This window comes from Hippoglossus hippoglossus, chromosome 19, assembly GCF_009819705.1.
Source record: "Hippoglossus hippoglossus isolate fHipHip1 chromosome 19, fHipHip1.pri, whole genome shotgun sequence".
In the NCBI taxonomy this organism is placed as follows: Eukaryota; Metazoa; Chordata; class Actinopteri; order Pleuronectiformes; family Pleuronectidae; genus Hippoglossus; species Hippoglossus hippoglossus.
In genome coordinates this window covers 6,812,289-6,838,407 of record NC_047169.1, presented here as the reverse complement: position 1 = coordinate 6,838,407, position 26,119 = coordinate 6,812,289, and the positions used below count along the sequence as shown (strand labels likewise).

Sequence of the window (26,119 nt, the reverse complement as noted above, 5' to 3'; positions counted from 1 at the left end):
ACGTCCAGGGTGACTCAGGTTAAATCTGCAGACACTTGTCTCTGCAGTTCAACATGACAATAATCAGTATGTTTGATTATCAGCTCTGTATTGATCACCTTTTTATAAATTTCACTCATCGACCAAACAAAACAATTTAAATGGAAACACAAAACCTCAAATCTTGAGTGAAAAGGAGAAGACAGAAGAATGATCTTATATAATCTGCGACTCTTTCACAATACATTAAGTAAGAAAGCAAATAATTCAATAAAATTTAAAATTAAAATAGCTGCAGGTAAACACAGCAGCTCCCATCCCTCTGTTGGTTCCAGAGTTACAATTCATTGTATACCATTTAAAGAAGCTCACAAAATGATCTTAACTAATATATAATTGTTTGTTTTAGATTCTTGGTTTCTTTGTTGAGATTGTTCCTTTAACTGATTCCTCTCACTTTAATGTCACGTTCCATCAATCGATCTTTGTTCCTTTTAAGTTATAATTGTTTTCTCATTGACATTTGTTTTGTTTTTTTACCTTTTCTCTGTTGTGTGACTTTTTATCATTATAATTCAGCATTTATAACATCAGTTATTTACATGGAGAAGTGAAGTGAATACATGTTTACCTTTAAAGTGTGAGTTGACATTAATGTTCATATTCACGCAGAAATGTCGAAAACACTGAGTCAGCCAGAGAGAGACCGGAAGTACCTGGGGTTTGCCTTCAAAGTTAAAGCATGTTAGCGACAACAACAAAAACAACAATAATACTAATATTAATACTAATACTTCTAATAATAATAATAATACAGTGCATGTTGAAATACTTGTCTGTCTTTCTTTAATTTTTACACCCTGAGTGATACATCTCGACAAGTTTTATTATTAGTGCTGAGCAAATGGACAAATCAACAGTTATCACAATGTAATTTTCATCGATAGCGATATAACAAAAGTCCAATAAATATTGATGTATATTGATCGACCTCCGATTCATAAAATATCTTTGCTGTTTATCAAGTGTTTCTCAGTTTTAAACTACAACCTTCACTCAGGAGCAAAACACATTTTATAAGTCTTAATATGACATTGATTGGGATAATTAAAGATATAAACTGATTTAATCTTGATATAACTTTTGTCCATATCAACTAATTTATATTTGAGTAAAGTATTATGAGTGTACGTTGAGTTTATTTGACTTTTATTTTGAAACGTCTAAAAGGAAATCAGCCTGCATTGACGCTGGCTTGCCAGGTGTCATCAGTGTCACCGGTGGAGCGGGAGCGCGCAGCAGTGCGCAGCGCATGAAGCCGAAACTACCGCGAACCGTGGAGCTGAACTTTTTATTTGACTCTTGAGGAGAAACAGACAAAAACAACATCCCATCAGTTTGTCTCTTCCACCTTCGACCCGCGTGGAGCTAAATGACCAGAGGAGAGCGAGCAGCTGAGTGATACCCGGGGCACCATGGAGAGCAAAGGATTACAGCGCTGTAAGATCGTGGTGGTCGGTGATACGCAGTGTGGGAAGACGGCTCTCCTCCATGTCTTCGCCAAGGACTCGTACCCGGAGGTAAGAGGCTGTATTTGATGGAGAAGGGGACTGCGGCACAAGTGCGTAAAGTCCCAGAAACCACGCTGAGCCACAACGTCTCCACCGCGCGTCATGACATTTACACCCCAAAAACTTCCATCCTCACGAGTTGGGAAGCGTCTAAACAACTCACACTTCTTTTTATATACGTTTATTTCTCTTGAGTTCCTGCTTTATTATCCCTGACAGGCTGTAGATTCATCCAGAAGAAAGAAAGGTCACATCTCTCTTTATCTTTACACGATTCCTTTTGGCTCCTTGTCTTTTACGGTATAAAAAACGAGGTAAATTAAATGTTTCTTGTCCGGACCTTGAGTCTAAATGATAAAAAAGTCATCATCATCATCATCATCATCATCGTCACCTTCATCCCCTTCAGATTCATTCAGCTGTGCGCACAAATCCGGGCTCATCTGTGCGCCTTTTTGCGCATCAGCCGTCTGGCACGGAAACGCCGAGGGATCGGATCAGCGGCGATTTGAGCACAACAAGCTGCGTCTGAGCAACACACTGAGTCACCCGCTCACCTCCCTGTCTCAGGATTTTAAACATCTAATTAAACCTGACGATGTCCAATTCAAACAATAGAATTCACACAAGAAAGAGTTTATTCCTGTTGTATATTCATGGCTGGACTTGGATTTTGGTCTAAAAAACAACAACACAACACACAACACACAAGACAGGTTGAAGTTATCAGGAAAAATTTGAGCTTTTAATGTTTAAACATGAAATATTTTCAAGCTAATACACATTGTCCAGTGAGAAATCAACATTTGCCTATTGTTTCTATTAAATCTGTGTTGTGGGTTTGCCAGTATTCAAAGTAAATTTCAATAACAGTAGGAAATGTAATTTATTGTCACGTATTGCATTAAAAAACATCAGCGGTCCACTGTTCGTTGCCTGAGTCACTGATGGACCACATTTGTTTTTCACGTGAAACTCTCTGGACAATAATGAAATCACAGCTCGTTGACCTAAATTTCTGAATCTGGAGATGAGTCAAAGCTCAGAATTGGCCTCATCTACCTTTCAATGCACGAACGCACGCACACGCACACGCACACACACACACACACACACACACACACACACACACACACACACACACTAACCATCACCATTCTCTGCACAACAGATATTCAAAGTCATTATATTATTTTCATATCCCTCAATTTAGATTCTCAATGATTGCTCATTAATTACGTGAATGACCCCCCCACCCCTGAGCTCTGATCTACTTTCAGCCTCACACACGTCTCTCTCTCTCTCTCTCTTTTCCCAGAATTACGTTCCCACCGTGTTTGAGAACTACACGGCCAGCTTCGAGATCGACAAGCAGAGGATCGAGCTCAACATGTGGGACACGTCAGGTGAGACGCACTTGGGGTTTGAGTTTTTTTTGGTTTTCCATCTCACCTCTGCTCTTGCGTGGCAGGATTATCATGCCAGGGCGCTGAGAGGTGAGCTGCGTCACGCTGACTCCTCAGAGCGCCCGACAACATCCACTCTGTGTGGGCCACAAACACACACGAGCTGCCACTGTGAGAGCGTTGAGAACCGCCGGATGTTTCTACTGCCTAATATCTGTGTTCATGCAGCGTCCCAGAGACCATAAACAACTTGTGTTGTGTTGAGTAGCTGCCACAGCATAAACAACACTTAAAAATATATCACACTGGCTTCATGTTTGACTGTAATCACAGACCAAGTTCATTCTTGTGTAGAAATATGTCGATTTTTTATCTTTTGAGTCAGTAAATTCTGATCTCAGATTAAGTTAAGACTAATATGTGAGGGGCTGATGCCATAATCGTCCTTTTTTAAGACACACAAAGTCGTCCTTTTGGAGTTTGTGGAGCTCTGACAGTCAGATTCCTTCCGTCTCTTGTACTTTCTCCCTCAGCCTCCAGGCCCTTTTTGCATTTCACTCCCACAACAACACCCTAAAACTTGCTCTCTCTCTCACACACACACGCACGCACACACACACACACAACCAGAGAGCAGCTTTACGGCGTGGCGTTCCATCAGCCTCCACCCATGCAGACAGACAGACAGACCTGCTCAACGGGCTGGAGATTAAGAGCTGCAGCTGCTGAGGCTGGTGCTGCCTGTCGGTTTGCAGTGGGCGAGGCCGCTCCAATGTGTTTGTACAACACCCATTTCAAATTACTGGTTGTGTGTGTGTCACACGCTTACACACACACACTCACACACACATACACACGCACACACTCTTTTCTCACACTGAGCTGTTGGTGGATTACAATTGCACCATGGGAATGCTTAACCAGTAATTTACTCCCCCACGTGAAACAATTCAATTCATGTTTTTGTGTGTGTGAAGCGTGTTGATCCATTCAGGAGTTTATTCTGTCATATGAATGGAATCTGTGCGGCCACAGAGGAGGTGGCACCCGGTGGACCGAGCGCTCCCAGGTGTGACCCTGTATGAATCAGATTTATGATGTTTCTGAAAAAACGAGCCGCAGACTCAGCGAAGCTTCGCCACACCTTTCTCCATAAATACAATTTAACAAAGAATCTATTTCTGTCCAGACACATGTGCTGATGTGTTATACTTTTTAACAAGCACATGCTTCATAACGGATTTCACAAAGATACAAACCAGACAGAGGAACAACACAAATGCTGAATGTATTAATGGTGTTTTATTTGTTTTACTAGAATTTCTATATCTACATCTAGAGGCTATCTATATATCTATATCCAAATCTATATATATAGACTATATCTACATCTAAAGGCTCTCTCTATATATAGGCTATATCTATCTGTATCTATATCTATATCTATACGCTATAGCTATCTATATCTAGATTTGCTATAACTTAGAAATTATGTTAATTTTACTGAGACTGAAAGGACCTTCAAACAATAATTCAACCATTTTGGAAACAATATAAAACTACAGACCGGAGGAGGTTAGCTTAGCTTAGCATTAAAGCTGGAAACAATATCTGCATACCAGCACTAAACTACACTGTTTAACACGTTATATCACATTTGATTGTTATGTAAAAAACAAAAGTGTAAGAACAAGAATTTGAATATTAAAAGAATGGAAATATGCAATTTGGTGTGAACACAACTTTAGAGAAGCTAGTATTTCGACTTTTTTTTTACCTTTGGAGAGAGGCAGTTAAGGTTTATGCTAAGCTAAGCTAGCCGGCTGTTGACTGTGTGGTTTCAATCTTCAAGAAGAAAAGCAAATAAACTTATCTACTAAAAATATAAAGCTATATCTTTAGTAAAATTATATTTATTTCTGTTAAAATCCAGACTTTGAATGGTTTAGATCCTGGCAGGTGATCTGTGTCACACCTGAACTGGTTTGTTCCAGCTCGGCACGAGCCGCTGACGTGCACGTTGCCTCGCAGCGTCCCTGCGAGCTATTCTGGGTCTGTGTCAGGAGACAGGTGCACTGGCTCCTACATCAGTATTACAACACTCCCCTCTGGTGCCTGCCTCTTCAGACTAATGACTCGATGGGGGATTACCTTTCCAACATTTACTGTTTCTTATGCAATCACAGTTTTGTTTGAGGATGTAGATACTTTCTGGTGTGTGCGCGTGTGTGGCGCATGTGTGTATCCGCAGGCGTGTGCAGGCATGCGTGAGAGACAGCCGGGCGAATGTTTGCAAGCATTCAGTTTGTGTGTGTGTGTGTGTGTGTGTGCTGTGCCAGCGTGTGTGCTGTTTGTATGTCAGCCAAAAGCATGAAGCATGAACCAAAGCAGTGGGAGTGAGTCGGTGACCGAAACTCCGACATCAAACCAGCGTTATGGAGAAATCTGTTGTGTTTTCATCGCCAACCATCATAACAGTGTTTGAAAGGACAGGCAGCGTCGTATGAAGCCACAGAAACAGACACAAGTAGAGATAGTTGAGGAGCACAAGAAGGTGAAGGAGGAGCAGGTACCAGGTCTGTGTGACGAAACCAGAACAACGGCCAATCAAAACCAGCCCAAAAACCAGAGCTGGGATAAGTAGATGGCTGCACGCCCCAATCCAGAGTCAGTTTGTCAAGATGTGGCTATAAACTGGAGCTGGACCCATTCATCTGTTGTCTGATAAAAAATTTGCTCATATCAGTGTTTTACAAAACAATACACCTATGCTCTTATACACATTCCATGATAATGACAATAATAATAATATCATATAAATAACACAACACAGGGGTCATCCCTTTTTTTGATTTCTTTCCTTTTCACAAATCACATAACTAATGCTTTAAGCAATAGTCATCATCATAACATAAAAATGGTTGTGATCATTTGTAGAACTTTAATATATCGAGCCTCAATTACATGTTGGTTTGATATTTGAATCAGAAATCTTTTACCCCCTAATATCAGTAACGGCATCGATCCCCTGAAAAATCCATATCAATCGGGTTCCAGTATAAATACATAATTTAATTTAAAACCTTATTTTATTTATTTTTAACTGTTGTTCTTGGTCCACCCAAACATCAGGCAGAGAAACATCAACATGTGGGAAAGCCGCAGACCTGGCAACCCTCATGCACGTGCCCACGGAGAGGAGCGAGTGTTTGGACGAACTCGCTCTTTGTGCAGAAACAAACAGTGGATTTAATTAATCAGACGCTCACTGTGCCACCAAACACTTGCTCCCTGTCTCCTCCATTCTTCATCTCCCCGCACCACCCGCCGCCTCCTCCACCTCCTGCCTCCTCCCTTTACATCCAAACACGCTCGTTCTCGGACTCCCTGCCTCGTAGGTTAAACTCCTGTCCTCGTTTTCTCTCTCCTCCTGTCAAACTAAACCCCCCCCCTCCGTCTCCTGTGTGTACATCTCTGTTACCCCTCATTCTTCTCTCAATCTTTCTGCCGTCTTCACCTCTTTCCTTTTCTGTCTTTCATCTGCTGTTGTGGGCGGCGCCGGTTCGTTACTGAGATCAGAGCCATGTGAGTCAAAATGACATTTACTCTTGGCCATGGAAACACCAGCTTCTCTCCAAGGCCCAGTTAGAAACTGGAAGCTTTTGATCATATCACATGATCTTCTCCAGCCAATAACCTCTGCGCAGTTACTTTTATGTTTAAAGACTTTTAATCCGGGATAAAATCTGAGACTGAAAATAAATCAAGTTCAAGAGCTTCATTGTGACTTTGCTGGTGTTCTGTTGAAACAAGGGGTTAAAGTGTTGCAGGGCCAGAAGACCTGCATCAGGGGCAGTGGGGCAAAAGAAACTGTGTCACAGTCTGGTGTTGATGGGCCTTAATAACACTAAGTTCAGATTGGCTCAGTTGTTTTTCCAACCAACTGGCTGCATGCGTATAAAGTTTTCATGTATAATGCTAAAATGAATTTGAAACCGAAAGATTCTTTGGAAACATTTTGTTGATTTCTCAGACAATAATTCATGGATCTTGAAAAAAAGGGGAGTGATCGTGTACAATTTGGTGCTGATTCAAATAAAAATCTGGATGTAGCGAATGTAAATGTGGATTTATAAGAAAACTATTTGGCTTCGGCGGCGGTATGTGCTCTGCTAAGTATAATGTGCAACGGACCTTGTGGAATAACCACCTCAAGGCAATTGTTACATCAAATCACTATAAAACCAAATAGTTATTTATTTATTGTGATTACACAACATTGTTGTTGTGCATTGATGAGTTAGGGGCGACTGAGGCCTGAAGAAAACCAGATCCCATCCACATGCGCTATAAAACAGTTTCATTTTGCTCTTCTCTGCACTTTTCTCCTCCTCCTCCTTGCTTTAATTCCATCTATTCTTTCTCATATCCAGCCCGGCTGCCAACCTCGAACCAGTCTTATTTCTCTCAAGGTCAGGAGTCCCACTGTATTGGGGCAGTGCCCTCTCAGCACTCCTGCACTTGATTAGCTTACCTTGCGTTTTCTTTGTCTGTCTTTTATGTCCCTCCCTTACTTCTCACTCAATCTTTTTCTCATTTCCTCTGAAAAACCCTGCACTTCTTTTCCTCGCTGCATCCTGGCAGATACCACACATGGCTCGCTCTAATCTTTCTTAATGTGCTGTGACAACCCCCCCCCTCCCAAAAAGGAAAAAAAATCTTGGTGCAGAGAAGAAGTTTTGCCGTTGATTGATTTGCTTCTGGCTCACCATCCTGCAACGAATCGACAAATGATCTTTACGAAGGATGGATCAGGTGTCTGTGTTTGTGCCGCTGTTACTGGCTGGTGCGATTTCATCTTTTCTTTAGTTCCTCTTGCATCGATTGCCCTCCGCGGATGTGTGTAGAGACTTTAGCCCAAAGGAATTCACTTTTCACGAGCATCTGTGTGAAGCAATTACCCACCAATTTGCCAACACGAGGCTTCAAAAGGTCATAAATTGCATTAAAATACAGACTCCGGGTTCTGACCTTTACATTATTACTTAATCGTCTGCTGCTAATTATGAATATGCCCCCAGATCACATTTTTTCTGCACTCCAAGGTAATTATAAAGCAACAAGCAGTAAGAGCTGAAAATGATTTAGTGCTTTTACAATGGAGGGAAAGTAAGTGGATCATATAAGTAGATCACACATGTAGGTGGTTAAAATTAATGTTTTCATATTATCAGTGACACAGTTAGTGAATAGCAGGTGATCGCAATGGAGCATTTTACCAATAAGGAGTCGGAGGAGACCAAAACAGAGCTCAAAGAATAGTGGATATTTTATTTACATTAATCAAAAACACAACTCCTCTGCGCAGTGATAATCGTGATGTTGACCTGAGGTCTCAAACACCTGCTGATACATGTGCTCGACCAATCGCAAGTCATTCTTAGTCGTCAATTACACCCAGTTGTCAATTTCCCCCCGTTTTTACAACATCAAATAACTAATTTAAACCAAATTTACAGGCAACATGAGGCCTTGAACAAACATCAGTGTGATAAGAATATCCTAAAAAGACAGAAACCATCTTTGGATTCAGTCTTCATCTGCTTGATGTCTAAATTTACCTTGTAACTTATCTCAGTGTGTTTTTACAGCTTCATTCCACTGCCTCAAATGACAAATAAATCTTCTATTGCAGGTCTAAAAAATGTTAATTAAGCTGGTTTATATTTTAGTCACATAGTTACTAATTATGCTGAGTAATTAACAACTTCTTACACACATATCAGGGTTTGAATTTGGCAAACCTATCTTTGTTAGACTCATTAGGAACCACTGCATTTTACTGTTGCTCCAGAGAAAATTACATTTCAGTGGGAGTCTGAGTTTATTTACCTCTGCAGCTGGCGGTCGACAGAAAGCAGCTTCACGTCCTCAGGGTAGCTGTCGCCATCAAAACACCATTTTACTAAACATTCAGGTTTCACAGCTGAGGCATGTGAAAGTGTGAGGTAAAGATGCAATTAAAAAAACATTGAGCAGCGAAGGAATGTTTTGAGGTTTGGCCTCTTGAACTCCTCCAGGCAGCTTCCGGATCTGAGGAATGCAGCGTGGCTTCTATGATACTTCCTTGACGAGTCACTAAGAACATGTCCCGACATGAATTGAAACACGAGCGCTCTCAATACGCACCCTGTTGCATCCCTCCATCCTCCCATCTATCCTAGGTCTACAGAGTCCGTGGCAGCGATCGCCTTAACAAGCCATCATTCATTCACGAGCAGCTTTCATGACCCCTATTAAATGTTGGCTCCTGGAAAGCACTGCCCAGATGTGCCCTGACTGAGCATCTGTGTGGCACCTGGCTCCATGACAGATGCGAGCTTAAGTGGGTCCAAGGCTTTCTAGATGGAATTGGTTCCTCAGCCCAAGTTGCTGTTGGCTGTTTGTGCTTAATATGTGCACTGGTGTGTGTGTTTGTGTGTATGAGTAAGCATATGAGCGAGTGCCCTGAGATATTAAAGGAGCGGCAGAATATATAAATAGAGACAGTGAGGAGACAATATGGTGTCAAAGTGAAGAGCTCAGTTCTAAGTGCTGAGTGAGGACAAAACGAGTGTCCGTGGGTTTTCATGGCGAAAGCGTGCGCTCCAGTCAATCTGCTCTGGTTCTCTCCTGCCCATGCAGCCCATTAGAAGACCGAGAACACATTGAAAATCAATGGCCTAGATGCGTCTCCACTCTCAATCCCGAGGGACGGACAGTCTCTCAGCTGCATGTGCAACTGAGCAGTCCGTCTAAAAGAGACCCTGAGTCTGGACGAGCACGAAGACGGTAACACCAACTTCAGATGTGACTTTTACACGAGACTCTTACTTGAACGTTTTCACACAATTTAGCAATTCACTCACATTTAAAAGACCAATCCTGACACGTAGCACAGAACAAACACGTAGAGACATATTGAAACAGTCACACACGGTTGGACTCCTCCAAAATCATAATCACAAATCATTGACTTTCACCCATGCTCCAAGTTTCAGCTTAGAGAAAAAAGAGAAGCAGGCTCACCTCAAATTTACCAAAAAAACACTTCCCCTTGCTAATTCTATGGAGCTATCAAGCTAACCCTGACAATAGCAAGGGAGCTAGCCATAGCGAGACCTCCCTCTCTATTGCTAGGCTATAACTCCTTCACTATATCTCTCTGATGAAAACATTCGCAAAAGCTTTCACTAATGTTTTCGTTAACTTTAGTGATAAAAAGGAAAGTAAAATTGGATGCCGGCCCGGAGACTGGACAATAAACACCGTACATCTATCAGGCTCAGTTGATGCTATACTGGATAAAGCGTAATTAGATGTTGTAGAGCACTTTGTATAGACACAAAAAACCCACACTGAGGGCACTCAAGGGGTCTATCCATCCACTTAAGACCCCCTATATCCCTTATCTATAATGCAAGATATGGCTATGACCGCTCCATTCAACCCCCCCCCCAACACCTCGGCCATTACTGAGAGCGCTGGTGACCCTGTTTCTACTGTACAGTGATATTCTGCCCTTTATACTGTATGAACACGAGTGTTGCCTGCTTGTATTTTTCTCTAAATTTGTTTTGGTAAATGGATGAAATACATATCGATGCCGACAGTGTGTTAAACACCACGGGAACTGGATCGATACCGGCTCAGCTGCTGCAAACGCTGAACATGAAAATCGAATAAATGACAAATGTAATTCCGTATACAACACACGTCGGTCTCAAGTTGGCCTCCATTACACCACATGTTCCAAATGTCTTGATTTGAAGTGACACTGTAAAAAGGGATGTTGTATTTTCATTATTTACAAAGTGATCCTATAGAATTGTGTGAAAAAAAATGGATGTAGACTTCGGGTCTACAGACATTATTCAAATTGTCAGTCAAATTGAAGTGAACCATGTTTTACTACTTTAAGCTACTGGACCATAAATGTACATTTATTTTATGTAAAACACACATAGTTTTTCTATCTTTGCTTTAATCTCTATTTTATTTCCAAAGTACTCTTTAGTCTCTTTCCTTTTCTTTCGTGTGTTTGCCTTTGGAACCCCCGTCTAGCCGGAGAAGTGATGGAGCAGCGGAACAAAAGTGTTTGTTTCAAATAAACAACATACACGGATCGGAGGTTCATACATTTTCTCTGAGTTTAGGTTCCATGATCCAGGCTGCACACAGGCTGCTCAAAACTTTACAGCATATAAAATCACAACAGGGGTCGGGAGGTTTAATGTGAGGGGGAGATGCCCAGATGCCAGTCGGTTCCCTCTGTCATTAATTTTAAGGAATCCTGCAGGATTACTGCTGATTTCAGGCAAAACTGTGCTCACTGGCAGCCCCTTCCCTCTGTGCCCACTGACTTAGAAATATGCCAGAACATCACACAGAATTTCTCACTGAAATCCGTCCTGATATTCTGTTAGTAGTCCCTCTATACATGGAAAACTTAAGAAACTTTGGTCGGACTTGAGCTTTCTGATTAGACTGAAGCTTTGAAAATATCACAACCTGAGCAAAGACCTTTCAAGTCGTTCCCAGTAAAGAACACAGGCTTCAGTGACACACGTATGAAACACTGTACACGACTTCAACATGTGTGGTGTCATATTGTTGACAGCTACAAGGGCTGTTTTGCCTTATTCAAGAAGAGACGTACCCCAAGTCCACTCTAGTGCTTGATTTATTAATTGATATATATATAGAGAGATATTTAACATCAAAAATTTATTATTACACCTAGAGGAGAATGGTCTATGTGCAATTTCCCCAAAGTTCAGTCAAATTTTGAATTAGATGAAGCACCTATCTCCTTGAGTTCTGCAAATATATACCATCTGTACCACTTATCCTCAGGTAGAGTAACGTGACATGGATCCCTCTCAAAGAATGGACAGAAGTGCAATAGATGTTGCTCGTATATGATAAAGCTTTAACTGTACGTATGTGTGTAGATAAAACAACTGAGATGCAGTGGAAAGCAAGTTTTCAGCAAGTTTTCGCAAACAACCTTTTTCCAAGGTCAAGAATGATCGTTCAACTGTGGTTTCCTATTTTTAAAATGTTTTTTAAGGGATCTACCACTGCTCTTCCAGGAAGTTGGGGGATCTTTCACCTTACACACATTTGTCTGCCGGGCTTCTGTTATTGACATTCAGGGTTTATTTTCTCCGACTTGACAAAGCTCCTCCAGAGCCACAGGCTGAGCGGCACTCTGCGTGACTCGTAAGCAGATCTTCATGTTTAAAAGTGGCCCTTTAACTTTAAGCCTAAAGGCCCGTTGAGACTCCTGAGTCACTTACCCATTACTCCAAACAAATATTTATAAGAAATCCATCATATGATCCGCTATTTCACGCTCCAGGGCCAAATTGTTTTCATCACCAAGAAAATGTGACGAATAAAAAACACCTTCCAGTTAAATCTATGACATTATAATTGATATACGCTGAATGAGCAGCCACGTACTGGCTTAATTTCTCTTTTGTTATTTTCCAGACAGTCGTATTGTCCCCACACCTCACGCAGCACGGGTGTGCAGCCGCTGTGCGTCATCCAAGCGGGTCGAAATTATTTATACGTTCAGATGGTGGAAGAAAAATACATTAATCAATAGACCTGCATGGAAATCTTAAAAAGGCAGTACTTCTTGAGAAGGGCATAACTGGGACAAACAGGATTTTAATATTAATGAACATTACCATGCGATGATGGAAGTTGGCAGACAAAAAATGCCATAGGAGAGGATTAATAATGATTTTCTGTGCAAACAACTCCAGGTGTGTGTGTGTGTGTGTGTGTGTGTGTGTCTGTGTGTGTGTTCCTTCTGAATCACTGTGAATTCTGAAGGTGCAGCCTGATTGTCTCCTCAGCCACATCCCAGCTAAATACATTTCCCATGGTACAACAGTGGAGGAGTGTTAAATAGTCAGTCGAGACAAAAATGATAAAAAGGAGATATCTCTGGAACATTAAAAAAAATAAAAATCCCTAACAAGAGTTACATTATTTAATATAGAATAGATAATATCACTCCCTTCATTCCATAATTAAGAAACCTGCCCAGCAGGGCTCATTAAAGCTCATTAAGAAACTTTATTCATAAAAACCTCTGAGCTGAACTTGCAGAACAGTCTGGAATATCCAGATGAATTAAAGAAATACCTGAATACATGAGTGGAGTCTTAACACACTTTAACATGTGGGAATTTGGAGTGAGACGTGTTGGACCATGTTATCAAAGCACCAAATGAGGGATTGGAGACTTAAAGACTGGTTTATCCTTTAATTTGTCAATGTTGGATGTAAAGTTCAATCAAATGATTTATTTCTTAAAAACTGTGATGTGAATTTGAAAACAGTGAGAGATTCAAGTTGTGAGGAGCAACACTCACATGTTACGTGTGACACGTGTTAAAACTGTCACAGCCATTTTTTCTGGTCATGTCACCTCATGATGATGTGACAGGTTGTCAGGAAATTCCAGTTTTTTATTCTGCACACGTCGACTCTCTGTTGAAGCTGGAACTTTTATTCAATTCCACTTGTCGATTGGCAGAAAACAGATGAGCTTTTATTTTGACAAGTGATGAATTCAAATTAGTTTCCTGGCGTTATATTCCTTATGTACTGTAAAACTTGAAATTCCTCGTGTCTCTTTTTTAAACAAGCAGCGTTGCAGCCCTGCACATTTAGATTTTCAAAGTATCTCCATGATTTGGCTTCATGTGTTACTTTACTGTGAAAAACCCAGTGTGGCTCCATTAAAAGATGCCACTTAGACGAGATTACACAAGACTTTTAGGAAGGGAAAAAAAACACAAGCCTGATATCTGTTAAGAGCAGAACACAAGTGGATTACATAAAACGACAAGAGGGAACAAACAGTACATGCTCACCAGTGTGTAAGCGACCAAACAAGCCCGAGCAAAAGGAAGCTGCAGGTTTTTGTACGCGTCAAACATCAAAGGCATGACAACCCCATGTGGAGTCGCAGTATGGCGTCTCTGTCGGTAACAGCAACACCACGACTCACTGACTACTGTGCAGCACTGTGCCAAACGTTGTTCAAGCAGCCAGTAAATATCTCAAAAAACGTGTAAGCGCCAAACAAATATGTAATTCTATCGAGCATTAAACATTTTAAATGACACTAATATCGACGTGGGAGATAAAATACGTGCAGCACTCCGGTGTCGTTCATGAGCTCGTGGTTGATCAGAGGTTTTTTTTTAGACGGAGACAGATGGGTTGAAGTTTCTTTGTGCTGCTGCGGCAACAGCAGGGGTCTTCCCACGAGGGGCTCCGTATACCACAGGTCCCAGAGAGGGTCAAAAAACGGCTCGCAGATCAATACGCATTAGCTGCTGCTGGAGCGCTGAACATGGATTAGTTGACATCATGGAACCTCGAGGCTCGCGGCCTGTGTGTGTGTGTGTGTGTGTGTGTGTGTGTGTGTGTGTGTGTGTGTGTGTGTGTGTGTGTGTGTGTGTGTGTGTGTGTGTGTGTGTGTGTGTGTGTGTGTGTGTGTGTGTGTGTGTGTGTGTGTGTGTGTCTGTGAATTCATGCTTTTTAGAAAAGAAACAAGTCAACATTTTACTCAAAGATCGTTCTTTTTTTCATTTGTTTTGTCTTAATTAGTTGTTTGATGGTATAAAATGAAGCAAAACATTATGAACTCCTGAAGACAATATCTGGCTCTTGAGCTGCACTCCACTTTATTCACCAGCTACAGTGGGTTCTTGAGTTTTTTATTTCAGTTTTTATTCAGCTGCCTCCTGCACCCAGTTGAGAAAGGTGAGATTGAACCAAAACAGAGAGGCCAGGAAACCAAAGCACTAAAAGACAAAAAGACGCTATAAAGAACCACAGAGCTGAGGGAAACTGCAGAGTCTGGTGATTATTCTCTGTGGAATTCATCACTATAAACAACCTCTTTCACATAAAAGTAGACATGATCTGTTATTAATATGAAAATACTGATTATACGCTGCTCTGATCGCAGACATGAAAGTGCTGTCAATCTTCCTTATGAACATGAAGAAAGCAAATGAGCCCTTTTCACAAAATGTACCAACATTAAATATGTATACCCGCTTTAGGAAACATTCCTGACATCCACACAACCACCTGCATGTTGTCAGGGACGGTTGATGACACACACTGAATCCTGTTTGACAGCGTCTTTCAATGAGTGTTTGATTCAAAGCCGGGTTTGGCAGGTGTGTGTTTTTGGAACCACTGAAGAGGAGGAGGAAGAGGATTCGAGCGCAGAGGGACTTAAATCTCAGAGAGGTCTTGATGCTTGTTTATTCTGGCAGAGGTTGGTAGACAGCAAAGAGGAGGACTTGGCAGAACAATAAAGGACTGCATAGTATTACTTCAAAAAGAGTACCAAGTAACTGAATACACCTGAGGAGCAAATTGCCTAAACTCAAACTTTTATTCTGTCTTTTTTCTTTTTTGGGGACGAAGCGATGTGAGGACAGCGTCCCTCACAGCTGCGTTAGTCACAGTAGTGATCACAGGTCACCGGCTCACAGGAGACGACGTCGCTTTGGCACATGCGACGGACGCTCAGTGGAATCAGCACCTTGGACAGCTCTCGTACATCTAAAAACATTCACGAGCCATTTTACCATCCGTGTTGTCGTCTACAGCTGTTACCCATTACATCTACAGCGGAGAATAGGTTTCCACTTCCATTACTTCTGCTTGGAAAAGCGAAGGAGTCGCAGGAAGTAGCTTTTTAAAATTGCATTAAAGAATAATGGAGTTTCATTATTGTTTTATCCTGTATTCTGCTATGTTGATTTTTACTCCTCCTTGCCTTGGGAAGTTTGGGGCGGAACTTGTTCTGATCTGAGGCGTTGTTTAGAGAACAAAGCAAAAAAGAGCGTGGTGAACTAGTTAAAGACCCAAGTTGACTCATATTTAACTGAAGTCTTTTTTAGCCTCCTTCATAAGAAAATACTTCTTTTATACATATGAATACGTCTCTTATTGCTGACGTAGTTTGCTGAGTTTCTATGTGATTATGACGGAGTATAGCACCTCAAACTGTCTCTATGCAAATTGTATTGTATTATAATTTGCTAAACGGCTGAGGAAGACTATAAAAATCTATTTAGAAGACCTTGAGTTAATACTATATTGTTTTCATGGTGAAGAATTAAGCTTTACATGAAGAAAACCAGTGTTATTAAATTAAATTATTAAAATCTATTTTATTTCAAGTTAAAATTATTAATCTTTAATTTGATTAACATTATTTTATGACATTTTATGTTTTCAGAGTCACTTTGATGCATTCAAGGGCAGATAAAATCTTTATCACCTCATGTCGCACGGTGCTTCTCTCTGTACGTGAAGTATCTTTAGTTGCAAATACATCATTTGTCAAAGTATTTTGCAACAGTCGGCACGAGTTCTAATGATAGCAGCTGACCAACAATAGTCTGCATAGCTGTAACCTACATAGGCCCGGTGCACTTGCAAAAGTGCTGACAAAGCAGCTCTGCAAATGTTTTACAGTGTCCCATCCCGCTGCCCAGATTTGACCGCGGCTTCAGGTGGGAGACAAAAACCTCTTGTTGTTTCCACACTGTCTTTTTGTGTGTGTGTGTGTGTGTTTAACCCATTTGTCTGGAACCGGCTCAAAGCTGAGCAGGACCCTAACGACAGATGAGGACAAAGGGAGGTTTGGTGCAGTGAAGAACATTTGATGTGTGAAGCTCCAGTAGAAAGTGAGACAGGCAGTGGGACGCACATGACAAGTGTACGTGAATGGCCACGTGATATGTGTTTCAGGTGTGTTCGTACGGACGAGGGTTATTACTGATACGGAGCTAAAATGCTAAAATACAACATTTTATAAAAAGAAAACGTAGTAGTATGGATGTAGCTGTTGGCAGGAATAATAAGACACAGGTGAAAAGACATGAGGGGGGAGCAGACTATCACAAAGGTGGGAAACCCAACAATGACAGGAAGTAAAACACATAAGGTGGGAAATATGAAAATAAAACAGGAAACGACGGCAGACATTCCAAAACAAAGGGTCATGAGAGAATCTGTAGAGCAGTATATCTTAACAAAAACTAAAGAAAAAAATATGTCTAAATATGTCTGAAATTCTGTAAGAAATCTGTTATCGAGTTAATCATTGTCATTATGCTGTTAATGTTCAAACTTAATCTGCACCTACAAAATACTGAAACACGAAACAAGAGCGAGTGAGCGTCTGTGTGTGTGTGTGTGTGTGTGTGTGTGTGTGTGTGTGTGTGTGTGTGTGTGTGTGTGTGTGTGTGTGTGTGTGCGTGCGTGCGTGCGTGCGTGCGTGCGTGCGTGCGTGCGTGCGTGCGTGTGTGTCTGTGGTGTGAACACAGGGTAGCATGTGTAAAACCCAGCAGCAGGAATTAATCAGAGAGACAGCGGAAAAATGGTTGTAGCCTTTCAGTTTGACATTTTTTAACCACAGAAACACAAACACGTTTTGCTTTGGGGCCCAGGTTTTGACAGTGCAACACAAATGAGGGTAAATGTGGCTGTTTGTTATTTGCCGGTGTCTCTGCACACATCATGTAAATGTAAACTGCCCCGCTGGTGTGTTGATGTTGTGGAGTCAACATTTTGAAATGATTTGGCAGCTTCAAGAAAAACCCTTACGTCCTTAAGTTAGTGTGGATTTACATCAGCTAGCTTCGCCACGGAGGTTCTGTTTTCACTCTTGTTCGTTTACTTGTCAGCAGGATTACGCAAAAACCACAAAACTGATATTGATCAAACGTCCACTCTGTGAAATCCACAAATTTATTTTCCCACTTTCTTTAAAGAAATATAATGTGTAACAATTGTTCATTAACATGTCTACACACTACTAAACCTATGCCATATATTTTGTTAACTTAGATTTGGCAGTTTTCAACATTTTCGAATAATACACAGATCTTGATTTTCCACCGTTTAGGATTTGTTTTATGAGAAAATAAATAATTTGGGCGATCAGACCACTTCCCTTTTTCTTCTTTTATATTTCTACTATAAGAACTAGACAGTCAGGCTCAGGATTTTTCAGCCTTGGCAGAGGTATGAACTCCACTGAGTGCCACTCTAGTCAGTGACATTTGAGCAGATAAATCCATATAAACATCCCTGAGTGCAGGTTGAGTCATTACAAATATATATTATTCATGTTTTAAAAGAAAATACACATATTATGTTTTTTTGACATACATCATGTGTATTTTAAGTGAACATTTAATAATAATTAATAATCAATTTAATACACATATATTTTCAAGAGAAATAAGCCTCTGCTTCATTATTCTCATTGTAAAAGTTGGATTATTTGGGGAACTGTGAACTGTGTTTTCCTGTTTGTGCTACGAGTGGCAGATTCAGGGCCTGTTCTACGAGTATGGGAATTTTCTCTTCAACCTTTTGTCTTTTTGTTGAGTGGCCAAAGCCCTGTGCTCTGTGAAAAAAAAAAAAGAAGCACGTATAGTGTGGGAGACAATGAGTGAAATGGAGAGGGAATGCTGTCCCCCACCCAGAAAGGAATGTGTCCCCTTGCCCAGGTCACAATGCTTAATTCAGCCGGGGCCCCCCCGGTCAATACCACATGCCATTCTGAAATACCAGGTGAAGCTTTGTGTGAGCCATTCATTATGTCACTGTCACATGTCTGTCTGCTGGCTTATTCAAGACTGCCAGACAAACAGACCCGGGGTTGTGGACGAGGCCCCTTGAAAGCAGTGAATAACACCCACTGGCTGTCACCGGCAGAGTGGCTGAGTTCATCCTAATCATCATTATTATCATTTAATCACAGTTGTTACTGCCGAAGCTGCTCTGTAATGACTCACTTTGACATTCAAAACTTAACCCGTCAGCAAAGTGACCATAAATAACATATAATCTACCTGGAGACACTGCTCATGTGTGTGTGTGTGTGTGTGTACCTTTCGCCCGCAGGTTCAGCCTACTACGACAACGTGCGACCGTTAGCTTACCCCGACGCGGATGCCGTGCTCATCGTCTTTGACATCAGCCGTCCGGAGACCATGGACAGCGTGCTGAAAAAGGTCAGTGAACATCAAGCGGTGGTTTCTCGCTCCCCACACATTCCTGCGGTCGGCGCCATCACTCATCGACAACATCGTCAATACAAGACCAAACACTTTATCTTTTATGGAGGGCAAGTTCTCACAACTTCAGGGAGTCCATCTGAGAACTAACTTGACCTCTGACCCCTTTGGTAACAGCCGTAAACACTGAATACAAACGCCGGATGCCAAAGTGACATGTTGAGTGGTCACTTTATTCACAGTTTAGCAGCGAAATAATGGAACTGGTCCTCGAGTAAGTTCTTAAGCATCTAATTTAAAAGCTTCAGAATTACAATGTGCCATCACGTCTTGCTTCCGTTTCCTTTGATGTGTATTTTTTAAGCTTATTTTACATCTGTAATCTTCCGTTTTCAAATAACACCGTGGCACTTTTCTCTGACAGCCTTCCTCCCAACATCATTTTTGCACCTTCCAATTTCCCCTTTAGAGGCTCTTTTCTTTCCTCAGCATCGCTAAGCTACTAAACTGCCGCTTGAATCCTTATCACAGCCCCTTTTCCCTTTTTGTCTCTTTTGTTCACTTCAGTCCAATCTCTCTTCAAAGGCTCATTCAAATCTCCCATGTCAGGCTGTCTGTATCTCCCTCTTATCGAGTATTACACAGCCGAAGATGTTATCCCAGTCTGACACCCTTCGCCTTTTTTAATGCTCCAACCCTGGCACAACATTTTCTCACCTCTTCCCTTTTTTCTCTTCCCTTTTTCTGACTCGCACTCTGCCAACACTGCCATATCTCCACCTTTGCATGATTCCTCTCTGTTTTCCATCCTCCTGCCTGATTGAATTGAGCTGTCAAATGTTTGTGTGATGATGAGATGTGATGCGCTCGTTTCTGCATCCAACACAAACAGCTCCAAGGTAACTAAGGCTGTATAATCGTAATCACAGGTTTACAGCCTTGATTTTTTAAACGACTGAGGTTAGTTCAGAGCACAATTAACCCAGCCAATAATTTTGTGTATTTCTTTTTAAAAAACAAAATGTGTTTCATCATTTAACATTTTAATTATGTTTTAAATAAATTGGAATCTTTGGCACAAGTACAGCTGAAGCTGTTTTGCAGGTTTTTGCACAAATCAAAAGTTCGACCAAGTAAACGAGCTTGATGAAGATCGAGGATCAACAGAGTTATTGCTATTCTGACTTAGAGGGCGATAAATGTGTGAAATACATCTCAGAGGAGTCTACACAGCTCAGCAGAAAACAAATAATATTTTAATGATCTAAGAAAATGGTCTAAAGCACAAAGGTACATGTGCATAAGAGTTTATGAGCGGAATGAAAAGGTCACTGGGCCACGTGCATGGCTCAAAATGATTAGTCTCCAAATTAATCACGGCTGTGTTTCGTGCGCAACATGCAATAAACCAGTCAGAGGTTCATCTTCCATTCCATGAAAAAGCCTGATTCGCTTGCATCTCGGTATATTGTATTCATAATAGCACATTTTCCAGGTATGAAGAGAGAGACACTGCAGAGGAAATTTGTGTTTGAAGTAAAAGCACGAGAGCAAACCATGTGTGTGTGTGATGCTGTACACACTCTGTGCACACACTTCCAAAGGTGAAATCACTATCTTGATAATCTGTCCTTAAAGTAAAACACTGCACCATTGACTTCAGCCCGGGTTTTGTTGGTCCATCGTGCTGTTTTCTCTCTGCTGCTGCAACGTGCAAACGATGCACCTGAGCACACTTGATTCATGACCATGAGCGCTAAGATGGGTGCTAATGCATAGATATACTTTGCATGTTCTATAACATGGGCATTGGATGAAATTGAATGACAATCCATTCAATAGTTGATCATATACAATATTAAGTCTATGACCAAAGACTGAATCACTGCAACTAAACTGACTTAAGCCTAAAAATATATCACAATAAGCCTTAGAATATAAAAACGTGTGTGAAAAGTGTGTAATATCATGTTATAACAAAGGAAATATTGTTTCCTCGTCTTGTTCGCTTTCCTGGATTGCAGATATCTTTATAAACTGAATTGTCGGCTGCACTTATTGAAAACTCTGCATTTATGCTTTGATAAACCCGACTCTCGGATCCGACAGCTCACTCTCTGCTCTTTATCAGGAACAAAACTCTCACCAGTTCTTAACATTACGCAAACAATAACCCGCTCGTCCCATGGGTCCTTTGTGACTCATCGAAATTGCTCTTATTCACCGGGTTGCACACTGCTCGGTGGAGAGAGGCACTGAGAGGCAACCGCTCGCTTCTGCACAGCAGCACAACAGCAGAACGCAACGCAGCCCGTACAACAGCGGCTGGCGCAGGCATCTGGGAGAAAAGACGTCTTTGTGAGCGAGAACAAATGGAGCAACAGTGCTCAATGTGGCTGCCTGTGCCACGGTGTGAGGAGATAATGAAAGGAGTCTCTCAGAGAGAACGAGGGCGACGGAGAGGAAGAGAGAGATAGTTTGAGTCATGTTTGTGGTGTGTAATGGGTATTGTCTGTCTCTGTGCGTTTCGGACCAAGAGCGTCATGCTGCTGCTGCTGGGAGCTGCAGAAAAGAACTTGATTGTTGTACTGCTTCTGTTGTGGTTTCTGGTCTTGTCTTCATGTCAGAACAATTTTTTATTTTAACATTAAACGTGCTGCGAGTTCAGAACTTGTGGCATTAAAAAGGATCCTATAGTGTCATTTTTCAATATCTTTTATGTAAGTATTCCTTATGACAAATACTTTCACACTGGTACACAGTTTGGTACACATAACAAAACAAATACTTTTTATGTGACACGGGGAAAAACCTTTCCCCCATAAAAATCAAGCTCAAGTTCTCAAATGCTTCAGAATTTATTTAGTTATTGGTGATTTAAAATAGGGTCTAAAACAATGGAATCCTACTAAAGATCTGTACTGAATGTAGACAGATACTCCAGCAATACATGGCCAATTTCGTTGTACTACTTTGTGACAATAAAGCTTTCTGATTTGGATTCTGTTTGAAACATTAATGACAATAACACTTAAATCAAATGTTCAGGTGTCCACATACTATTGGCCATATGGCGTTTTATCCTCTAGTCAACATAAGGGCCCTGTGCACTGACACGTGTTCCCCTTTTGATTCACAGTGGCAAGGTGAGACGCAGGAGTTCTGCCCCAATGCCAAAGTGGTGCTGGTCGGCTCCAAGCTGGACATGAGGACGGACATGAATGTCATGAGGGAGCTCTCCAAACACAGACTCATTCCCGTCACCCACGAACAGGTGAGCGCTGCGGAGGAAACACACCTCAGAGTCTGGGACCTTCCACAGAGTCAAACCCAGCTTCACTTTAACCGCTGCTCCTGTTTCTACAGCCGGACGACACCACAGTGGTTTACTTAAGAGTATTTATGTTATTTAGCACACGCAGTTCTCACAAAAACAAAACTTTGAAACACGAAGATTATAAAAGACTTGAGACTGAACAAAGAAGGAGGCAAACAGAAGGATGTGCGATAATACACTTGTTTTGTTTGTGTCTTGGAGCGATGAACAGTGGCACGCATGAATTTGAATACCCCATTCTCATGGAAATGTGAGTCCCCATTTCCTGGCAGCCCTTTGTCAACAAATGAATATGTGCTCACACCTCTGACGCAGCAAAGGTAACGGCCTCATTGTCCCGACGGTAATGACGTCAAAATTTATCCATCAAGAGTTTTCACAGCCGCAAAAGTGATTTAGCTTCAAAGTTGTCAAAGTTGAGCCAGAACATGGATGTTTTCCCTGGAATGTAACTGCAGCCACGTTGTGACTGAAACAATCCTTTGTCACAGATGTCTTAAGAGAGAGAGAGAGAGAGAGAGAGAGAGAGAGAGAGAGAGAGAGAGAGAGAGAGAGAGAGAGAGAGAGAGAGAGAGAGAGAATACTTGTGAATGAGATAAATTATGGATTTCATAGGTTAATAAATGGCTGGAGCTCGACTTAAAGGATCCTTTCTTAAGCATTCAAAGGCCTGTGCCGCAAACACTTCAGCCCCAACTGATGTGGTTCCCGGGGGGGGGGGACTTCTGCTGTAATCACCTCAAGGCCATCAAAACAGAGACGTGGGAACATTTCCATTAATGCAAAAATAATGCAGCCTCCCTGGCAGAAAAAGTCTTTAGTATTTCCTTCATAGAGGAGGAGTATAATCGCCCTGGTATCTGGTGGATGGAGACTTCTTCAGTGTGATTTCTGTTAACACTGATATGAATACCTGCAAATGTTTCATCACAAAAAGGTTAATGGCTCCAGCTGATGAAACATGAATACATAAGACACGTAGTCGTAGCAGTAGTTTTTGTATTACAACTTACAAAAAAGATGTTGGAGAACAGGTAGCAAAAGGAATTGACCATATAAAAATTAAAGCAGGTCAGATTTAAAATGGTGCTAATCACTACTGGGAATAAGCTGAGCTTTTACACTCGAGTTTTATAGTCACACACATCGGACTTTCACAGCTGTGTGGAGGATCTGCCTCATACGTGCTTTTGAGAGTCTTTTATTAAGTGTGAGAGTGAGAGTTTTACTGACCAGGCACAATAGTCTGATTGCCACAAAAGCAAGTTAAGGAAAATCTAACAGTTTGTATAAAATGTTCAGGGCATGTTTTATAAGTGTGTATTCACTCAGAACTGAATGGCTATTGAAAAAAATGAATCAGCCAAATGCTAACTGTTACAGGATGTTGTGTAAATCCTTCATTTGCCTTCATTGAATTACCCAGGATTCATGAATTTCAGAGGTTCAGTGAGGTTTAAATTACAGAAAACATAATTTCTACAGCATGAAGTCTCTTTTCTGTCACACAGTTTGTTTATCACATCTCTGAGGATTAGATTTCCGCTCGCTAACTGAGTCATTCGCTGTTGGAGTACAAGCAAACACAAGCTGAATGCTTGAGCTGCATTATTCAATATTTTATGGCAACAATCAATAAAAAGAATACTTGTGATGTGAAAAAAGTCGCTCGTGGGGAAGAACCCGAGGAAAATGATCTTCTGCGGTTCACTCTCAACTTTACGGAGCGAGTCTCGTTCTCAGCAGCAGCAGCAAGGAGAAGTATTCAGAGAAAAAGCTCTTAACCAACTGTACGTAACAAAACAAACGTAGAGAGAAAAAGTTAGCGACTAGTGTGGGAACATATTTAGCATTTAGTAGCTAGCGCCAGATATTTCCTTTATGAGTTAGTACTGACCAAAATAAAACCGAAAGATGGTTCATGCCTACCTGTTGAGTAGTTTAAAAACCTTCTTATACTGCACGAGGTATAAATAACAAAACTTTACCAACATGTTAGCCACATCAACTTTAAAGTGTCATTGCATGTCACAGTTGTGTTTACATCTTAGTTCTACTGCCTCCTACTGGCCAGAAATCAGGTAACGAACCTTTAAGTCATGTGTTTGTACGTGAACTCAACCAACCCCCACATTCTGTATTTTTCTGTGTTTGCAGGGCACAAGCTTGGCGAGGCAGATCGGCGCCGTTGCCTACGCAGAGTGCACGTCAAAGTATTCAGAGAACAGCGTCCGCGACGTTTTCCACGTCACCACGCTGGCGTCCGTGTCCCGCATCCATCGGCCCATCCCTCAGCTCAAACGCGCGGCCTCACGCCGCGGCCTCAAGCGGGTCTCCCAGCAGCCGCCTCGGACTGAGATCAGTGAGCACCCGCCTCCCATTAGAAAGGACCGGGCCAAAAGCTGTGTGCTCATGTAGGACCAGGGTTCGACCAGCGAGGCTGACCCGCGTGTGCCGATGGACACGAACCATACCGCACATGAACTTAATTTATTGGTGATTTCTTGTCCGCTCTTTGCACTTTGCACTGTGGGTTCTTTGAGGAATTGTCGATCTTTAGCAAAACTCTCCTTGTTGTTTTTCTCTGTGGCTGTGTTCTCTTGGGGGGAGGGGGCGCTGCGGTGGTACAGGCGACGTCTCCGATGCTTTTACTTAAACGTGGAGACAAAGAGGCTGGTGATCAAATGAAGCACAAGGACAGAAAAAAAGTGTGTTGAGATTAAAGAGGAAAGAAATGAATTAACGGGTCACCCTGCAGGAACCGGCTGTAACAATGCTGGCCTCGACCTCTATTATGTTGTTTTCCTGTTTTGAAAATGCTATTCTCTCTTTAGGTGTATAAGTAAACGAAGCACAATACAATGCACGCAAACTGTTCCGAGTTTTCTGTTCATGTCAGGGAACGAACTCACCATGACGGGTCGACGAAGAAAATCTGGACCGGCTAAATACTCGTGGGCTGAGATGACACTAATTTTCTTAAACCACAAGTGCTTTTTAATATTGAAAAATGGAATAATCACTCACCACATAATACTGTTGTGAAATTAATACTGTTCTAATGATCCACACCGGGAAGGAAAGTCACAGAGGGAGTAAAGAGGGTGATTGTTATGTTGTACGTGTCATAATGAAATAAAGAAAAACTTGCTCTGCTGAGTGTTGAAACGTCTTTAATATGTAAGATACTCATTTAACTTTGGCCTTGATCCTGAATAATTGTGCTCGGGAGAAGAATTTGATTCATTCAACTTTTGAATATCTCAGTGCATCTCAGTTCACTGGAGCAAACGGCACAGTTGTTTCTACCTCTGAACATTGTCTCAGTTCGACGTGAACATGTCTCGTTGAAAGATTTATTCTGTAACTTGCACAAAATGTACTTTTAACTTGAAAAAAGCAAATTGAATCAAGAGAAAAAAGACATTTCGCTGATGAAAAACGAATTAAAACCATAAATCTATTGTAGGTAGTCTTGTCTGCGTTTATGTGGACACGAAAATATTCTGACAGATGTAGACATTATTTTCATTATGATGTTTACATGAGTTGCTGAACAATATTCTTTATAAACTCATTTACATGCAACATGACGTCCTACTACGATTAAGACGTATCTACATCATGTGACAAAAATCGGACAAATCCACGTCTTAATCTGATTATTCTGACTTTGACCTTATTCAGGTTAAGATGATC

General features: G+C 41.4%; 1 protein-coding gene across 1 annotated transcript; it reads left to right on the top strand.

The window, feature by feature from the left end:
- The first annotated feature begins 1,244 nt into the window (after window positions 1-1,244).
- LOC117752964 (rho-related GTP-binding protein RhoN-like) lies at window positions 1,245-25,580 on the top strand. The gene is made up of 5 exons (XM_034570713.1): window positions 1,245-1,559; window positions 2,869-2,956; window positions 18,971-19,080; window positions 22,223-22,357; window positions 24,578-25,580. Exons 1-5 carry the CDS (start codon window positions 1,455-1,457, stop codon window positions 24,836-24,838), a joined length of 699 nt encoding a protein of 232 aa, XP_034426604.1. The 5' UTR covers window positions 1,245-1,454; the 3' UTR covers window positions 24,839-25,580.
- The last annotated feature ends 539 nt before the right edge of the window (window positions 25,581-26,119 follow it).

Coding starts and splice junctions, on each gene's coding strand:
- LOC117752964 (XM_034570713.1), top strand. CDS start 1,455: ATGGAGAGCAAAGGATTACAGCGCTGTAAGATCGTGGTGGTCGGTGAT. Junction 19,081..22,222: donor TGGACAGCGTGCTGAAAAAG/GTCAGTGAACAT, acceptor TTTGATTCACAG/TGGCAAGGTGAGACGCAGGA. Junction 22,358..24,577: donor TTCCCGTCACCCACGAACAG/GTGAGCGCTGCG, acceptor CTGTGTTTGCAG/GGCACAAGCTTGGCGAGGCA.